This window comes from Sciurus carolinensis, chromosome 3 (assembly GCF_902686445.1).
Source record: "Sciurus carolinensis chromosome 3, mSciCar1.2, whole genome shotgun sequence".
In the NCBI taxonomy this organism is placed as follows: Eukaryota; Metazoa; Chordata; class Mammalia; order Rodentia; family Sciuridae; genus Sciurus; species Sciurus carolinensis.
The window spans coordinates 92890563-92909748 of NC_062215.1; the positions used below are offsets into that span (position 1 = coordinate 92890563).

A 19186-nucleotide genomic window follows, 5' to 3' on the forward strand; every position below is an offset into this window, starting at 1 on the left:
TAAAGAAATATGTAGTAATATGACAGAGCAAAAATTCACACATCATAATTATATTGTTTACATATTGCTATTTCTCAAAATTGCAAAGATGATTTAGAGAAGAATTAACAATTTGATGGAAATACTTTGCTCCTGGAATGCTACACACATTTCCAGAGAAATATTGTATATATTTATCTCAAAGCCTTGCTACTTAAGAAAGATCTAATTAAGACAAAAGAGCTAAACCAAACTATAGCAAAAATAGTTAGTACATGTTAGTGGTCTTTGTAATAACTTTTTCATTATTCTTTGAATAATGTTGAAAGAGAGTGATAAAATAAGAAACAAATTGTTTTACAAAAAAATTGACAGCTAGTTTGTAGAAGTCACCCCTATTCAAATGGTAAATAAATGTGTTCACCATAAGTATATGGGGTGTCCACACTGAAAATGGGGTGAGCAGCAGAGTCCAGTCCTGTACTCCAAAATTTCTTCACACATGTGCTTGACCTCTGTGATTTTACATATAATAGAGCTATAAAAATGCAAAGTCAAAGGTGAACCGAAATTCTTTCTGACAACAACATAGTTTTTAAAATTTTTCACTTAAAAGTAACTTGAACATTAAACTTATTATGCCTACCTCCACTCTCTGAAAGCTTGCCCCGGTATATCCTGTCTTCTACAACATCTGTCCAATAAAGTAAACTTTGATTGAAGTGAAAATCAAGTGCTATGGTGTTTCTCAATCCAGGAACCAGTAGACTATAGTCTCTTTTATGAAGATCAATTCTTCGAATTTCATGGCGAATAGAAAAGATGATGAATGCTTCAAAAGGATCTGAAATTAAATTTATTTTTAATAGGCTTAAGAAAATATTTATATACTTCAAGTAAGTGAAATAAAATTTCTGAGCTAAAAATCCATTCGTTTTAAAGTATAATTGATTTTATAGTTCTCTCTTAAGAGGCAATTTCTTTCAGTCTAACATTAAAAAGAAAGTAGAAAACCTTAGGTTTATGTATATTCATTAAAGTGAATGAATAAAATAGATGCATATTTATTAATGTGTTTTTATTTGTTGAATTTGTATACACTGACTCTAATGAAAGAATACAAGATTAGTTCTAACAGAAAGACAAAATGGAAGATATTGTTTTCTTAGATTTTCACCAAAGCTCAGATACATCACGATACAGATTGTGAAGAATTGACTCAAACTATCTCTGTCACTCTTAGCCAATCACATATCTACAGATCTACTAAGGTAAAAAGTCCAAAAAAAACCAGACTTTTATGAAGAGAGTTATTGGGCTTACATTTTAATTAAGAGTGCTTCCTACAGGAAGGAAGATAGAAGGTTTCTACACTGTCCTGAAGTTTCTACACAGTCCAAAGTGCTTTCCACATGAAGACAGAAGCTTACCATATACTTCCCTACTAGATTTTCAACCAAGATCAGGCCTGAGTTAGGAGAAAGGGAACAACCTTTGTAAACAAATACAGGGTTATTTTTTAAATTACCTAACAGAAAAAAAAATGTATCAACACCTAGAAGTTACTAAAATTATATTATTATTTCAAAAACGTGTCAAATCTTACACTAATCACTGTGAGACCTACTAATAATGAACTGGGCATGAATTTTGTTAGATGAGCACACATTTTGAGAAAGGGGACACCTGTACTCAAATATTTCCTGTTTCCATGTCAGTGCCACATTTTTTTGAATTACCCTTTAAGAACATCAATATTCTTCCCAAGTCTAAACCATTTCTTAGAATATGGGCTGCTGTAATCATCACTCCCCATAGAAATGTGATAGGTCCAAGGTGTAGAAACTTCCAGTGAACTTTTCCTACAGACCCAGAGTCTCTTTTCCTACAGAACTCTGTACTTTGTGCTGCCAGCGTTCATATCCTTGCAATTAAAAATTGTAGAAGAAAAAAGAACCACAAAGAATGAACCAGAAAAGACCTGGAGAGAGACCATTTCCTATGGAAATCCAAATATGTAGTTCCTATTGTCTTTAAGGCTAGTTCCTCTGTATAAAGCCCCTATATGTTTCCTAGGCTTTGAATATGTAAGCCAAGGTACTTAATCATTTATTCACTTAATTTCAAGTGGTTTTCTGTGAACTATGACCAGGTTTATGTTCTCATTAATCTCATTCCCTCATGGTAGTCTTTCCTGATTAGTTTTCTAATAAATGCTCATCATGGTAAGTTTATATATCACCATAGCCTTTTTATTCTCTTTGAAGTGTACTTTCAAATAAGTACTTACTTGTTTATCATCTCTCTTCCTTACAAGACTATAAACTGAGAAAACAGGGATCATATCTTGACTGTCTTGTTCATTATTCTATCCAAACATCTAGCCCAGGGGAAAACATTAATACCAGTTCTTATATTCAGGCGAGTGTTAACCTAAGTTGTTAGCCCTTGGTGTGGTGGAATCACTTCACAATTTTCCGCTGGACTTGAATCTGCTTTAGGAAGCCCTGCCATGTTCAGCAGGGCCACCTCCTTGACCTCAAGCTGACTACAGGATATAAGCAATTTCAGTCAAGAACAGAAAAACTGTTCAGAAGACTAGCAGACCTATTGGCAAAAAATACGTGTCCTATTGTGACCACCGAGGATATGTACTGCATAGCCTTTGCCCTTCATTGCACAATGCTGCTATGATGAGTGACACTGTGGAAATTGGGTGTACAAATGAGAACAACTTGTCCTACCCAACTAAAATAGAACCAAGAGAACACACGTAAAAATCATTTGCATCCCAGATAAAGGTTCCACACACTGCCCAGCCAGGCCCAGCACGCTGTGAGTTTTTTAAAGGTTGAATACACCCAGCAACTGATGATAAATCAGACAACATAAAATCAAGACTAGCCATGTTTAGTTGCTACTATCACTGATACAAATGCTTAAAAAAATTGAAATTCAGATTTCAGGCTTTTCAAAATAGAGAAAATAGTTGTATTAGATGAGCAGTTTCATGAAGAAAGAATACCTAATTTTAGAGTAGGAGCCCTTGTTTGATTTTTCTGCAATGGGTATAAACTGCTGTTTGTAAAAGTCTTTATCTTTTCAGGAATTAATTGTCCTTACCTGTAAAATGGAATTAATAATAAATTCTTTTCAACCTAACTTGAACTATAATCAGAATGCAGTTAAATAACTATGACAATTTATTTCATAAACTGAAAATAATCACAGTAAATATAAAGGTAAACTATGATGTAATCAAAAAGTAATACATTTGAAATAAAAAATTGTAAGGCTTATGTTTGCTCCCAACTAGCACTTAAATTTGAAAAATTAAACACTCTGATTCTCAGGGTTTTTTTTTTAACTTTTATAAAATATGCAATATATTGTTACCTTGAAAATTGTTGACAAAAGAGTGAACACTTAAAAAAATCTTAATAAATGCTTAAAAATTATTATGAATATTTAATCACAGACATCTCTCAAAGGAACAAACAAAAGAAATACTGCATAGCAGAAAAGGTTGCAATGATACATCAAGAAGAAATCAGATATTTCTAAACATGTATTGAAACTAGTGAAATTTCAACTCTGAAGAAATTCTTCATACTTTAGTTTATAGTTTGCCCTTAGGAGTGAATTATAGGTTCAGGAGCTTCTTGCTAGAGAAACTTACACCTAATTCATGTTAAAGGACATATAGTTTTAAAATGGCCCATTAATGATATCATACCTTAGGAAATCACATTAGAAGAAGAAATAAACTAAAAAAAAAGAAAGGGGGTGAGGAAGGTCCATCTTTAAGATAAACTTAAAAGACATCTGTTGCCAAAATGCTGCAATATTAGAGGAAGGGTGAAAAGGATGCTGAGATTGTGGAAGGTTCTGACAGAGGACGGTGGTAGTTATAAATATTAAAAAGTGCCCGTGGAGCACAATTCTCAGAGAAGGTGGCTCACCCTTAGTGATAAATCCCACAATCCCCTGGTTAAAAAATTGAATAGAAGTAACAACCAGGTCTCAGAATCTTCTCTGAGTCCACTGCCTATGAAGACTCCAAAAGAGAGTCTGAATAAAGAAACAAACAGGCATGCAACATTAGTGAAAGAAAACAAACTCGAAAAGCTACATAATGCATGCTACTGTGATGTATAACTAATTAGAACAAGTTTAAAAATTAGAAAAGAGAGAAATAAAACTACATACTATATTATTCCCTTTCTTTGATATGCTGGCAAAGGAAAAACAATAAAAACTAAAAATAGAAAAGTAGATGCCAGTAGCAAGACCAGCAGGGTGAAGAGCTTGATTATGAAGGAGTATGGAAAATTTTAGCATCTCTATTTTAATCATGGTGGTGATTCTGTGAGTGTGTGCATTTGTCAAAACTATAACCTAAAAAGGGTGCATGTTACCTTCTATGAATTAATTATAAATAGTTCATCACTAAAACCAATAGAAAAGAAAACCTAGGAAAAAAAAAACTACAAGAGAAAGAGAAAGAACAGGAGAAAGGACAAAACAATTACTGATGTATTGATATCACTTATGATTGCTGGATAAAATTTCTATTTTAAACATTATCAAACAAACAGCAAAGGAAGGAAAAGTGTTATTATGGTCAAATGAGGCTATTTTGCAATTACAAATATATTTCAATAAAGTCTATTAATGATTGATCAGGCTAGTATATCAAAAAGAAAATCATTTATCCTCTGAATATCCAAATTAAAATGATAAAGTTTAAAATCCATTCTGAATGATAGCTTCAAAATTAAAATATGTGAATGCTTCTTTAAAAGTATTGACTTGTATTATGCATGCATAAATATATGTGTATAATCTATTCATAATCTAAAATTCAGCATTATGTTCAAAAAGGAATCAGTGGAAGCAAGAAGAAAGGTCAGAGACACCAACACTACCTTTTCACATAGTTCTCAAAGTTCTAGTTGATAGAGACAAGGGAAAATAAAAAGAGTTACAAAATGGAAAGGAGGAACTCAAATTCATTGGTCTACCTAAAGGCAAAGGCAATTGAGAATACAAAATGGGGAAAGAATAAATGTACATGATCAACAACAGCAAAAAAGAAATGAAATATAGGAAAAGTCATTAAGAAATATATAAAATGTACATGAGGAATCTTAAGACACTAATGAGAGGAATAAGAAATTCAGTGAATGAAAAAGCACGTAGGTATCATTAGAAAAAATGAACCTCTCAAAAGATTTTTCTTCTGCCAGAATTAATTTATAAATTTACTGTAGTACTAAAAATCTTACCAATGCCATTATTTAAAATAACACACAGTCATTATAAAGAAAATCACTAGAAAAATTCTAAGAGACATATGTAATAGATATTAGCTCTAAAATGTAGTAAAATATATTATATCAGCGACCTGCAGCTAATTGGCTTAGCAGTAGGTAGTTTTAGAGAACCTGGAGAATAAATAACTCAAAAAATTTTCTGAATTAATACAAAAAAATTTCAAATGACTTCAAATACTGATATAATGAATGAAACAAACTTTTAGAAGTAAGAATTGCTGAATTATATTCAAAACTCTAGAATGAGGAAGGACTTCCTGAATTTGACATAACCTAAAGAATAAAATAATGTTTAATGTACATTAAAAAATTATAGCAGAAAAATAATAAAATATTAAAAATCAAATGACAAGGCAAAATATCTGAAATATAATAAGTAATAAATTATTTAGTATATACGTGTTCCTGATCATTAACAAGAAAAGTATTCCAATAATGAAAAATGTTTATTAAAAGGATAATTTATAAAAAATAAAATATAAGCAACTTTTTTTTTTCATTTGGTGCTGGAGGTTAAACCTAGAGGATCACACATGCTAAGCAAGAACTCTACCTCTGAGCTACATTTCCAGCCCTTAAACAACTATAAACCAAGAAGTCTATAAAAATAAAAATAATAATAATGAAACAAAACAACTATAAAATTTTAAGAAGTGTTCAATTTCTCTAAGAAAATGAGAAATGGATTTTAAAACAATGGAAATGTTTGGTAAGATACTGTACTGATTAGACTGTAGAGAAGAGAAACACTGATGCATTGATAATGAAAAGTGTACACTATTCTAATTCATATGATGAGTTGATGGACAATATCCATCAAAACTTAAGTATATATGTTTCTTAATCAAGTAAGTCAATTGGTAGGGAATGGTTCCAAAGTAATAATTGTAGATGTGAAAAATTGTTGATGAGCAAGAAAATGCTTTGCAATAGTATTTGTAGTAGCAAAAGCTTAAAAACAGCGTAAACATTCATCAACATATGGCTGGATAAATAAAGTTTGGTACAGGTACATAATATAGGGCCATGTAAATGAATGTAATTGATGCACTGGTATTAATATGGAATGATGTCCAATATTTTGTAAGTTAAAAACAGCAAGATACAAGATGTATAGCAACTAAGTTAGCATGTAAATTTAAAAATAAAAAGATTTTCTAGACTTATCTGAAATTAAATCATGGAATATTTCTTGAAGGTTTAATGAAGGAATATTGTTATATCTGTCATGAAAACTGATGAAAGAAAACTAATTTTCACTTTATTTTAAATTAGTTGATTTTTTTAGCATTAACATATGGTTTACTATTAATGCTCTTTTTCTTTTTATTTCCTTTTTTTTTTTTTTTTCCAGTGCTGGGTATTGAACTTATGCTAGGAAATTAAAATTGCTCTACCATTGAGTTATACCTCTAACCTCCCAAATTAAACTTCAGGTACAAAAACTCAAACAAGTTAATTGAAGGAATTACCCTTTCCACATTCTTAGAAACACTCATAAATAAAACAAGAATTGTTGGAACATGACATATATGCTGATCAAGGTAATTCAAGATAAATACTGTAAAACATGTTTTTTTCCCTTCAGGAAAGCTCATATTTTATTATAGTAATATTTAAGAGTTCAGTTATTGCTGTTACTTTCTTGGTCTATTTGAGAAAGTGTTGTACTAAAAATTACTGACTTCTGTTCAAACGGATGTACAGAGAAACATTAATAGAAATTCTACAATAGAAGACACCGATTGCTGCAAATATAGGGAAGGAAATAAAACTATCTGTATCTCGCTATCATTATTTATAAAATAAATTGTGTGTGTGTGTGTATGTGTGTGCGCGCGCGAAGCATTTGTTTTAACATTTTATGAATGAAGAGCCTTGGTTTCCTCATGAATCAAAATTAACATTAGCTAGCATAGACTTCATAGCAAATAGCCTTTATAGAAAAAAAGTTTACTATCACATGATAAGAAAATAATTCAACAATAAGATAAAATTCCTGAAATGGTCGTGGGTGATAATATAAGCAAAAAATACATAAGGCTAAGTCTAATAGAATTAAATGGAGAAATTGTAAGCTCATTATCATATTGTGGAATTTTAGCCACCATACTCTCACAAATTTATAGAGCACATAAAAGAAAAATTATCATGATAAAGATGATTGGAATAAAAAGACTCAACTCACAAGAAAATATATTGAAATCTATGCATAAAAAGAGGGGACATATTCTCTCTCTTTAAGCACAAAACATTTTACAAAATGGGCATGTTCTAGTTCACAGTCTCAAAAGAAAGCAAATAATTAATTTAATAATGAATACATGCTCTGAGTGCAGTGTAATTAGATTAAAAGTCAATAACAATAACTGTCATCTCCTTATATGCTTTAAAACTAAAAATAATTTTAAAACAAAAATAATTACTAAGGAATTTCTTGAGCACTATGACCTCACATGGAAATATGAGACATTTAATAGCAGGCACATTGAAAACCTCAGAAACCTATACCATTCAAAAATAAAAAGAAACAGATGGCACCAAATGTATATATCAGAAAGCATGAAAAATTAAAATTTAACAAGTTAGACAAACAGCTCCTGAATGGTTTAGTAAGGAGTCCAAAAATTCTTTCTTTCCTAATAACATGAAAAGATCAAAGCCTTGCAAAATTCCGTGAGAAGTTTATTTAAAACAAACAATATATATAAATACAAAGAGCATAATGTGTGGTGTTTTAACAGTATTTATCCTATCACTTTCTTCCCAGCTTAATCATAGTCTTAAATGGCTCATAAATCATCAGAGGGGACACAGCAGTTTGGAGTCACCCCAAAATCCAATTCTCAGGAATTATTCAGTGACGGGTGGGGGTTCTTTTCAAAAATGGTGCTGGGATAACTGGATGTTCACATGCAAACAAATGGTGGAGCAACTGATCTCATACCATATCCAAAAATTAACACAAAATGTTTCATAAAAATGTGAGAGCCACAACTATACAACTACTAGAAGAATACATAGGAATATATTTTAGTGATCTTCAATTAGAAATGGCGCATTAGTTATAAACATAAGCAATAAAGGAAAAAGTAAATTGAATGTCATCAAAATTAAAAACTTTTGTGTTCAAAAGGAACAATTTAGAATGTAAAAAGACAACCAAGAGATGGGAAAAAATATTTCCAAAACATATATCTGACTAGGGAGTTGTATCCAGAATTCATAAAGAACAATTATGATTCAACAATGAAAATATGAATTACCCAATATAGAAGATCTGAATGGGCATTTCTCCCTGAACAATACAGAACTGGTCAATAAGCACTTGAAAAAAAAATGTGCATGGAAACATTAGTCATCAGGAAAATGTACATCAAAAGTACAATGAGATACCACTTCATACCTAACGATGACTATAATCAGAAAGATAGATGGTAATGACTGATGGAAAGGATGCAGAGAAACTAGAACCCTCAAACAATGCTGGTGGAATTTGAAATAATGCAAGCACTTTGCAAAGCAGTTTGGCTGTTTTTCAAAATGTTAAATATTACCATATTTAGTTCTATATGACCCAGCAATTCCAATTCTAGTTATAACCCAAGAGACTTGAAAATGCATGTTGACACAAAACCTTGCATATGAATATTCATAGCAGCATTATCATAATAACTCTCAAAGTGGAAACAATCCATAAGCCCATCAACTGATGAATGGATAAAAAATGTTGCATATCCATATAACAGATACATTATTCATCAATGAAAAGAAATGAAGTAGTGATATACACTAAAAATAATGAAAATAATATTCAAAGTGAAAGAAATCAGTCATAAAAGAAAATATCATATATATTGTATGGTTCCACTATAAAATGTCCAGAATTGGCAAATGTACAGAGGCAGCAAATAGATTAGTGATTTCCAGTGTCCAAGGTAGGTATTGATGGGAGTGATTGCTAACAGGCATGAAGCTTGTTTTGGAGTTGATTAAATTATTCTAATTTTAGATTGTGGTAACGGTTGCATTGAATTGTACATTTTGAAATGAATTTTATGGTATGTGAATTATATCTCAATTCCTCTTTAATTAAAGGAAAGAATTATGGTTGATGAATGTCAAAATTTGTATAAAAATTGTACAAATACTCTTTTAGTTTACGGTTAATAGTACAGGTTCACATTGCATTACATGTTTTTACCTCATTCAGACTTTCTGTATAATTGTGCTCATGTCTGAATATTTTGTCATGTACAAAAAGAAAGATTAGCTGGGCATGTTGGTACATGTCTGTAAACCCAGCAGCTCAGGAGGCTGAGGCAGGAGAATTGCAAATTCAAAGCCAGCCTCAGCATCTTAGGTCGTAAGCAACTTAGTGAGATCCTATCTAAAACTAAAGAGTGGGAGTTGTGGCTCAGTGTTTAAGTGCCCCTGGGTTCCATCCCCAGTACTAATAAAGAAAGGAAGATTAACACAGCATGTTAAAATTTTGGTGCTGTTTCTTCTCTGTTTGTGCTACTTGAATTAAATAGCAAATCAATTCTTTTAAAACTAATATTTCAACTAAAGAATTCAAAAAATAAAGAACTAACTGAAAGAAATCTTAAAAAAGAACAGAAATTGATAAAATAGAACAAAAGAGATTATCAAGAAAACCCAAAGCCATTTTCCACAGGAAGAAACTGAGGCACAAAAATTTGTATAGCTAACATATGTTGTTAATGTAGTTAACAAGATGAAGAGAAGGAATTTGATCCTTTATGCTGCCTAGTGTTAGCAACAATTGAGAGAATCAGGAGCTCTCATAAATTGTTGAGGACAGTGTGTATTTCTATGGCCATTTGGATGTATTTGACTATAATAGAACAGAACATGTGCAACTGAACATGCTGACATTTGAATATGTGGTTCAGCTTGTGTACAAGTAAACATCATAAACACGTTCACTATAACATCACTTGATATTGCAAAACACTGCAAACAATCTCCAAGGCCTTAAAGATGAGAGAATTGACCAAATTATAATCTGTTTACAGAGTAGAATGCTACAGTAAATGCAGGAAGAAATCCCAAAATATGCATGAGTAAAAAGAAACAAGTTTCAGATGTGTATACTGTGTATGACTTGAGTAATTTTTCTTATTTTTCTTTTGCTGGGGAATAGGGTATTGGGATTGAATCCAAGGCCTTACAGGTTCTATAAAACCACTCCATCACTGAGCTACATCCCCTTTTTACTGTTTTTTTTTTTTTTTTTGAACATTGAGATTATTTATTCCGATTTCTTTTCTTGCTTTTTTTTTTCTTTTTTTTTTTTTTAAACCAGGGATTGAACCCAGGTGCGCTTACCCACTAAGTTATGTCTCCAGCCCTTTTTTGTGTTTTCATTTAGAGACAGGGTCTTGCTGAGTTGCTTAGGGCCTGGCTAAGTTGTTGAGGCTGGTTTTGAATTCATGATCCTCCTACTTCAGCCTCCTGAGTCACTGGGATTACAGGTATGTGCCACTGCATCTGGCTCTCCCTTTTTACTTTGATTTGAGACAGATCCTTGCCAAGTTGAGCAGGTTGTCCTTGAACTTGTGGTCCTCCTGCCTCAGACTCCCCAGCAGTCAGGACTATAGGACTGTACTACCACACAAGCAATATTGCATGTTCTCTAAGAACACAAATTATAATAAAAGAACAGATATACCAATTTAATAAAAGAGTATTAGGAATATAAAAATACATGCATAGAGCACTTGAAAGTTACCTAATATTTTATTACAATTAGAAAATGATTTAAATCATGAATGACAAGTGCTGAATATTTAAAAAATATTGACTGAATATATTGCTCCCAACTGTTTTCAAACATGTTTGAAAGGTTTCATGATGAATTAAAAATCAATTAAAAAAACACATTTTGCATTCTCTGAAAAATGTCTATTTTATTAAAATTGCTCCATGATTTTTTAAGTTCTTAGATTTATTGTGGTCAATTTTGGGCTGAGATAATATCTCTTTGATAAATATTTACTTGGTTGCACTTGACTAAATTAAACAGTTTAATGGAGATAAAAAATTAATAATTTTCAAATTCTTTCAGAATTCAACTTTGAATCTAGATAACATCCCAAAGTACCTCTACTTTTCAGATTTCTATTTATTGATTAAATTATCATTTCCCCTTTGAGAGAACAAAGTTATAATGAATAATCCAATATGTCATTTCATAAAGTAGTGGGATATCATGAATACTGAATTTTAAAATCCCAACTTTTGTATGATTTTTACTTTAATCAAAAGAAACCCTGCATAAAATATTTGGAGCTAAAATACAATAAATAAATTTCAGGTTTATTTCAATTTTGATGTAGCTATAATAATGTCTTTGGGGGAAAACTCAATTTGGAATGAATATCAGAAATTGTGAAGGAGTCATCCATTTTTACTGTCTTCTAAAAATGCTTTCAGTATGCTAGCTCCTGTCTCATAAATGACTGAAGTTAACAGCTCAAACCAACATATCACATTCTTAAAATAGAAGTGGCCTGTAATTTTTCTGCTGTAACACAAGAGTTGACATATGTATAAAACAAAGGTTACAATTTACATTTTTATAGTGATGAATTTCATGTTTATAAATGTAGTATAGAGCAAGTAGACACTCAGAGCCTATAGTCTTTGGTCTACAAATCTTTCTTTGATTTTCTTTGGGTCCCACTACTGGTTCACAGAATAATTTTTGTAAGTCATAATATGAAAGCAGAAGATGACTTGTCTTAGAAAAAAGACTTTGTTATAGGACTTTTCAGGGCAAATTGTTATTATAACTATACAACTAGCAATTCTATATGAATAGTTCCGATTCTTCATCGGATATAGAAAATCAGACAAAAATGATATTATAGTTAAAATGTTTTTCTCTCTCATTTTAGAGCTTTTACCGTCTTTTCTGTTCTTACATTTAAGAATTTATTGGAATTTCTCTGCCCCATAATCAGATAAATTTACTTTACAGAGCAAAATCTTATAAAGTGGTAAATGGTATATCGTTTCTCTGACTCAATGTATGTTATTACTACCTTTTCCACATTCCTCAAGCTACAACCACTTTGGGAGTGAATGATAGTCAAATATTACTGCAGTATGATAGACATAAAGGCATGGAGAATAGACTATATGGAATAAAGACCAAGATGGATTCTCAAGTATTATTCAGATTGAGTCCTTTGGATTGTGCTAACAGTTCCCTATCAATTTTTTAGAGCATTTTTGTTGTTTTCCCTTCCTTTAATAACTTTCTAGAAAATTTTGAGATATTTTTTCTTTATATGTCAGTGTTCCTTTAAAAATCACTTATTCATTTCATTAACAAGTGCTATGAGTCTGTATCTGAGGGTGTGTGTGTGTGCGCATGTGTATGTGTGTGTGTCATAGAGAGAGAGAGAGAGAGAGGGAGAGAGAGGGAGAGAGAAAGGGAGGAAGAAAGAGATATTGATCATTGGAATAAAAGGTGAAGCAAAGAATAAAAACCTTTTATATTTCTAGGACAAGTACAGTGTCTTACTTGAATGATCACATATATGGATATAAAATTATTTTAACAATCAATAAATTAATGTTTAGCCAAGAAGATGTTAAATATGAGGAAGATAAAAATTATCTCTCGAAAAAGTAAGCAAAGAGGAGTGAAGGGAGGGAAAGGGGAACGGGGGAAGGGATGATAGTAGAGTGAAACAGACATTATTACCTCAGGTACATGTATGACTGCATGATGATGTGATCCTGCAATATGTATAATCAGAAAAATGAGGGAGTACACTCTATTTATGTAATGTCTATCAAAATGTATAAATGCACTCTGTTGACATGTATAACTGATTAGAACAAATAAAATAAAAAATTTAAAAAAAGAAATGAAGCAGAGAATTGAGTAACTGAAGCAGAAACACAAAGAGAAATTGTTTAAGAAAGGTGAATAAAATTAGTGAATTAGTGATTGGATGAAGAAGAAATTTGAAATATCCATAATTTGGGACATAGAGTTAATTCCTACAAATTAATAAGAAAGTGGAGTAATCTGAAAAGAAAAAGGGTCAAAGTAAATTAAAGAGCATATAAGGCTAATAAGCCTATGGAAAGATGCTCAAACTTGCAGTATTAAGAAAAATGTATGCTAAAATAATGTTATATTAAAATACTCATATATTAGAGAAAAAATAGAAAACTGGACAATTTTGAGAGCTGTCAAAGATATACAAGCTTGAAAACATAACGGTACAAATGTAGATTGTGCAAGTATTCTGAAGAGCAACTGGTCCCACTTTGTCTTAGAAAATGTTAAGTCCATTCTGAGATTCATTTAGAATGAATGATCTTAAAGAAAATGTCATGCAGCTCTATAGGAATACAGGTATATGTATGTCTGTAGAAGCATTATTTGTGTAGCAAATGGTGTACAAATGGTGGGCAACTTGAATGTGTTTGCATGGTACAATTGATAAGCAAAAATAATAGGTACAGACCATGATATTCAATCTAGTGATTAGAAGTAATGTGTTAGTTGCACATAGAGCAGAGGCAATAAAAATATAGCACTGATTGAAAAAGGAAGTTGACAGATTATAATATACATGACACTATCTTTTAAATAAATTAAAAATGTGCATATGTAAGCATATATATATATATTTATAATATGTGTTTTCTAAGAAAATACAAGAGCCACATTGAAATGGGTTCCTCTGAAGACAGTGATGAGGAAGAAAAGTGGGCTTTAGAGACAAAGATAAAAAGGTCGAGGGAGCGGACAGAGAGAGCAGCAAAGGATGAAAATGGAAAAGATAAGTTCAGGATGTGAGTTCTGAAAAAAATAAAGAAAACTGGAACCAAACACAGAATTACAGACAACTGTAAGAGTATACATTTAACTAATTAATTTTGTGGTGAGTTGTTGCTACCTGGGGACATAGCACTGGATAAAAGGAAAGGTGGTATAGTTGGACATGTAAGTGTCACAATCACCAGATTTTACATGAGAAAGGAAGTTCTCAGAACGACAGGAGCTCTCCACATAAATATACATAGACATATGCAAGAATTAAGGTTTCAGTGATGGCCACAGTGTACCAAATGTTGATTATAAATTTTGTGCATATATCCATTATCTCTTTACTAAAGAACTAAAGTAAAGTGGAACATAAATGTAATTAAAATCTAAAAATAAAAAATAGGAAAATAAGAATAAAGAAATTTAATAAAAATCTAACCTAATTCAGGTGAAAATAAAAAAGGATTGCAATAATAATATACTTGATATATTCTTTAAATATGATGCGAACTGGCAAGTAGGACACCTTACAACCAGCAAAAAGAGAAAAAATTGCAATAAGCACTAATATTCTGAGTGTTCATAAACTTTAAAAAAAAAACAATATTTCAGGGGAGAAGTAATCAATAAGTTAAAAATTAGAGAGGAAATGTGTAAGAACTGATAAAATATGCTATTGAGATATCCAAGAAAAATGAGACATAAGACATTAAAAATAAAGGTCATAAAAGTAATATTTATGGAAGATCATTATATTTAACTAGCAAAATGTTAGGAATGAACTTAATGAAAACAAACTCAGGTCAGCATTGCATAAAAACCCAGATTATAAAGAATTTAATAAATATTGGAAAAAAACAAGAAAATATGAAAATTCAAGGGAGAAAAGAATGGGGGAGTCGTGAGTGTAACTGATGTACATCATAAAGCCTACAAGTGTTTTTTATTAATTTTTTAATAATACCAAGATGAGTAAGCATAGGTATTGCATTCAACAGAAAAAAAATAAATTAACAAAAGAAATAATCAAGTGAAGAAAGATGGAAGAAAAGAAAGAACAAGAATGAAGAAATTTTGTTTTTAAAGTCCAGTATTTAATGCTCAATTCATTTTTTACTGAACTATGAATTTATTGTTTTTCCAAAACTGATGCGCCAAATGAAATACACAATAAACTCATTTTTATACACACAAAATTGGTTCAAATAAAAAATAATTTTTAATAAATTATTTTTATTAAATAAATAAATTTGTAAATCATGTAAATATTTTAGGCATTTTGCTCATTCTCTTTCAGGAAGGGATTAATTATCAACTGGTGAAACTCCTCATTGCAGAAAAGTTTCATTTAAATTTAAAAGATAAAACCTATGTTTGCTTTTCTCCTAAATTATTAGCAAAGCGAGGTGTAAAATACGGCAAGCAATGAGTAATGACATGGTGTGTTTAGAATTTCATTCTGATTTGAAATAAAAGAGGTCAATTCCAGTAGGGCAGTTATCTTTGCAGCTGCTCACTTATAATCAAATGTTGAATTATTCTAATATTAAACTTGTTATTCATTTAATATGATACAAAACAACTGCAAATATGCTAATAATTTTATCATATATATCCAAACCAGTTATGGAGATAATGCTCATATGAAATATGATTATAATTATTTCTGGGTCAAAGTTTGATCTCTCATTTCCCCATTCTGAACAAAAATGAATTAAATGACTATTGTCATCACAACACTTTGCTATTTTTTTCAGTTTCTTATGCCAATTATACTGTATAAGAATCTTAGAGAAAAAAAAGTAAAATAAATGTCTGCTAAGCATATGTTCTAGGACTTAAAAATTAATAGGAGAAAACAACCATAAAAATAATTGCAAAACAAAATAAAATTCAAAGTAAAAGATTAAAATAACTTAACTGCTTTCAAAAAATGTAATATTTCTTAACTGCATATTTTTCCTGGAACTGATCTGGTCATGATATGAAACACAAGAGGAAAATCTATGACTTCAGAATTCTTATTATTTCATTGGAGAGATGAAGAATAAGGAAGAAAGACAGATAGGAAAATGTAACAGTCATCTACATATGTGACTACACTTTTCATGAACAATATATTCTAGGTTTAAACAGGAGATATAAATGGATAAGAAAAATATTTGGAAAAAGGCTTAATTAACGAAGAAAGATTTGAGCTACTAGAGCTAAAATAATATCCAGGATTTCTAGAGAAGAGGAAAAGGAAAATTCTAAGTAGAAGAGAAAAAAATGAATAATGATTTATGATGAATGGGTTCTTAGCAGTTTAATGAAGTCTGTAATCTTTTAACAGAAAGTTTTTTAAAGTTTTGGGTGTGGTAGCTCATGCCTGTAATCCTGGCAGCTCTGGGAGCTGAGGCAGGAGAATTGAGTGTTCCACTGTTCCAAACTAGCCTCAGTAACTTAGCAAAGCTGTAACCAACCTAGTGAGACCCTGTTTCAAAATTAAAAAATAAAAGAAAAAAGGGCTGAGGATTTGGCTCAGTGGTTGAGCATCTTTGGGTTCAATTCCTGGTGAAAGAAAGAAAGGTAGGAAGCAAAGAAGGAAGGAAGGAAGATAGGAAGGGAGGAGGGAGGGAGGAAGGAAGGAAGAAAAACCAGAAAGTTTTAAAAAGTTAAAAAACAGTTAAGAAAACAATTTAAATATACATAGACAAGAAAATAAATATATTGAAATATAGTTTTCAAAATTAAATGAAACACTTTGTATGTAGTTAAAAGGGCCTCCTTATTTATTTTTATGATAAAAAATTTAAGCTCCACTTGCTAAGATACTTTGGTCCCTATTGTCATTGTCCTCTCTTGGAAAAAGCTGAGAAGATAGTTCCAAAGACAGAATTTTATTAATGCATTTGATAACAAGATAGAGCAATGGGTTTAAGTAAACCCGTTGTTGAATCAGTAGTGATTTTCAAAGGCTAAATGAACACAAGTAATATTGTAAAATATGTACATAAATGTCAATTATTTCTATTGGACAAAAATTCAGAGCTGTTGATAACTTCTGTGGTCTTCTCGCACATTCAAAATTGGAAGAAATACTAATTGTCATCTAGAAATTGAAGAAAATGAAAGTATAATATTTCATCCAACAAAATTCATGGACCCCTTCAATTATATCCCTGAACCTACAAGTATTCACAGATTCTGACTGAGAATTTGGAGAAGACAATGGCAGGCCATCATTCTCAAAGCATCTAGGCATCTGATGGGTGTGAGACTCTCACAAGTAACAAGTGCTTTGTTTTTCTTGTAATAGAATTTAAGGAAAAGAATTGTTATAGTGGGCATCATTCCATGAAAAATGAGAAAACTAAGGTTCAAGATGTTTCATGTACCCTGCCCAGTGCTACATACATAACAAATGCCAACCCCAAGAATAGAATTCACATTTCAAGTTCTAAAGGCTTTATTTGCTTTGCTCCCTAAGAAATAAGTAAATGCTTTGGAGCACCCTAAAGTACATATGTGGAAGATTTGGTCAAGAAAGCAATCTTTAAGGACAAAATGACCTAATGATAATAATTCCATGGGCTACAGCAGTAAGGATTTTTCTAAGATTCTCTCTCCAGAGATTTTTGTAGTAGGTCTAAAATGACCCATTACAGTTAAATACCACATCTAAAATGAGGTGAATTCTTTTATTAACTCTCCAAAGGTGTTTTTTTCCCAAGATCTATTTTTAAATACAGCCAGACACAGAAAACGCCCACTTACCAACACTTGTGCAACTTTCTCCATCCACATCCAGTTTCCACCCTTCATAACATGAGCATTTGACTGTGTGTTTGTGCTGCTCGCACACTTGGCTGCACTTCAGATGATTGCTACAATAATCCACAAGTTCACATGTTTTATTGTCTTTGTTAAGTTGAAGTCCTTCAGGGCAGGAACAGACAATTCCTCTTCCAGGAACTACGGAACAGTGGTTGCTACAGCCTCCATTGTTCAGTGAACATTCATCTATAAAAGGAGGGGAACAGATTATAGGTCATATCAATTGATTTCCTCAGTTAAATACTAATTCTTGAACTCAGTGCTATAAACCTGGAATTAGTCAAGATATTGTGAATGACTATAAGAGAAACCTATTGATGGTTACAGTAAGAATAGAGATAGAATTTATCCAATGATAAAATTTAATTCTAAATGATTGTGAATGGGAACGGAAGACTTTTATCTCTAGAAAACTTTGGACTATAGTTTGCTTTAGCCCATAGACATAAAATATATTCAATATTTCTGTAATAACTGGAAAGATTGTACTTAGCTATTGAGCAGCTGGGAAATACAACTGTAGATGTTTTCCAAAAACACTGATAATACAAATACTCGAATTACCTACCACAAGGCCTTAAATAAACAAGTACACATGCATAATATCTATATATGTTCCCATAGGTATCATCTGATCTATAGTGATAATGCAGAATGGATTTTGTTGTCCTTTACTGTTCAGAGGTATTTATTTTTAAGGTAGGTAATTTATATAATATGTCCTATAATTGGTTATTATAATTAACTAAATCAGACCATGGAAATAAAATAAGTAATACACTAAAAATAAAAGTCATCCTGGTATTTTGGCTGAAATAATGATAAAAAAGTTCTCTCTGCATTGTTAATATCATTCATTTAAAGAGACCTTTTCTTACATAGAATTCATATATATGGAATTACATTTTAGATATATTTATTTATCATTCTACTTCATCTATAAATTTTAAGATCCATGAAGGCACACAAAATTTATGTGTTCTGTTCACCAGTGTATACTTAGCAGCTAACAGTGTCTAACATTGAGTAAACAAAGAAAAATATTTGTTGGATTTAAAAATATTGTCTAAAAGCATACAATTGCCCTCCGATTTAACCAAAATTATCTACTTAGAGAATTTCAAAATGACATGCTTAAACCTTTGCATAAAATAGCAGATGACTATATTTGCAACCATACTGCCTACCACAGTGTGCAGTTAGGTACAGAGTAATGAGGTCAAAAACAGCTTAG

The 19186-nt window shown here is 31.2% G+C and overlaps 1 protein-coding gene across 1 annotated transcript in view; it reads right to left on the minus strand.

Moving 5' to 3' along the window:
* Window positions 1-19186, minus strand: part of Lrp1b (LDL receptor related protein 1B) — a 1852169-nt gene that overhangs the window by 653826 nt on the left and 1179157 nt on the right. Inside the window, 2 exon segments of the mRNA XM_047543195.1 lie at window positions 626-823; window positions 17893-18138. Coding sequence (XP_047399151.1) covers window positions 626-823; window positions 17893-18138 — 444 coding nt within the window.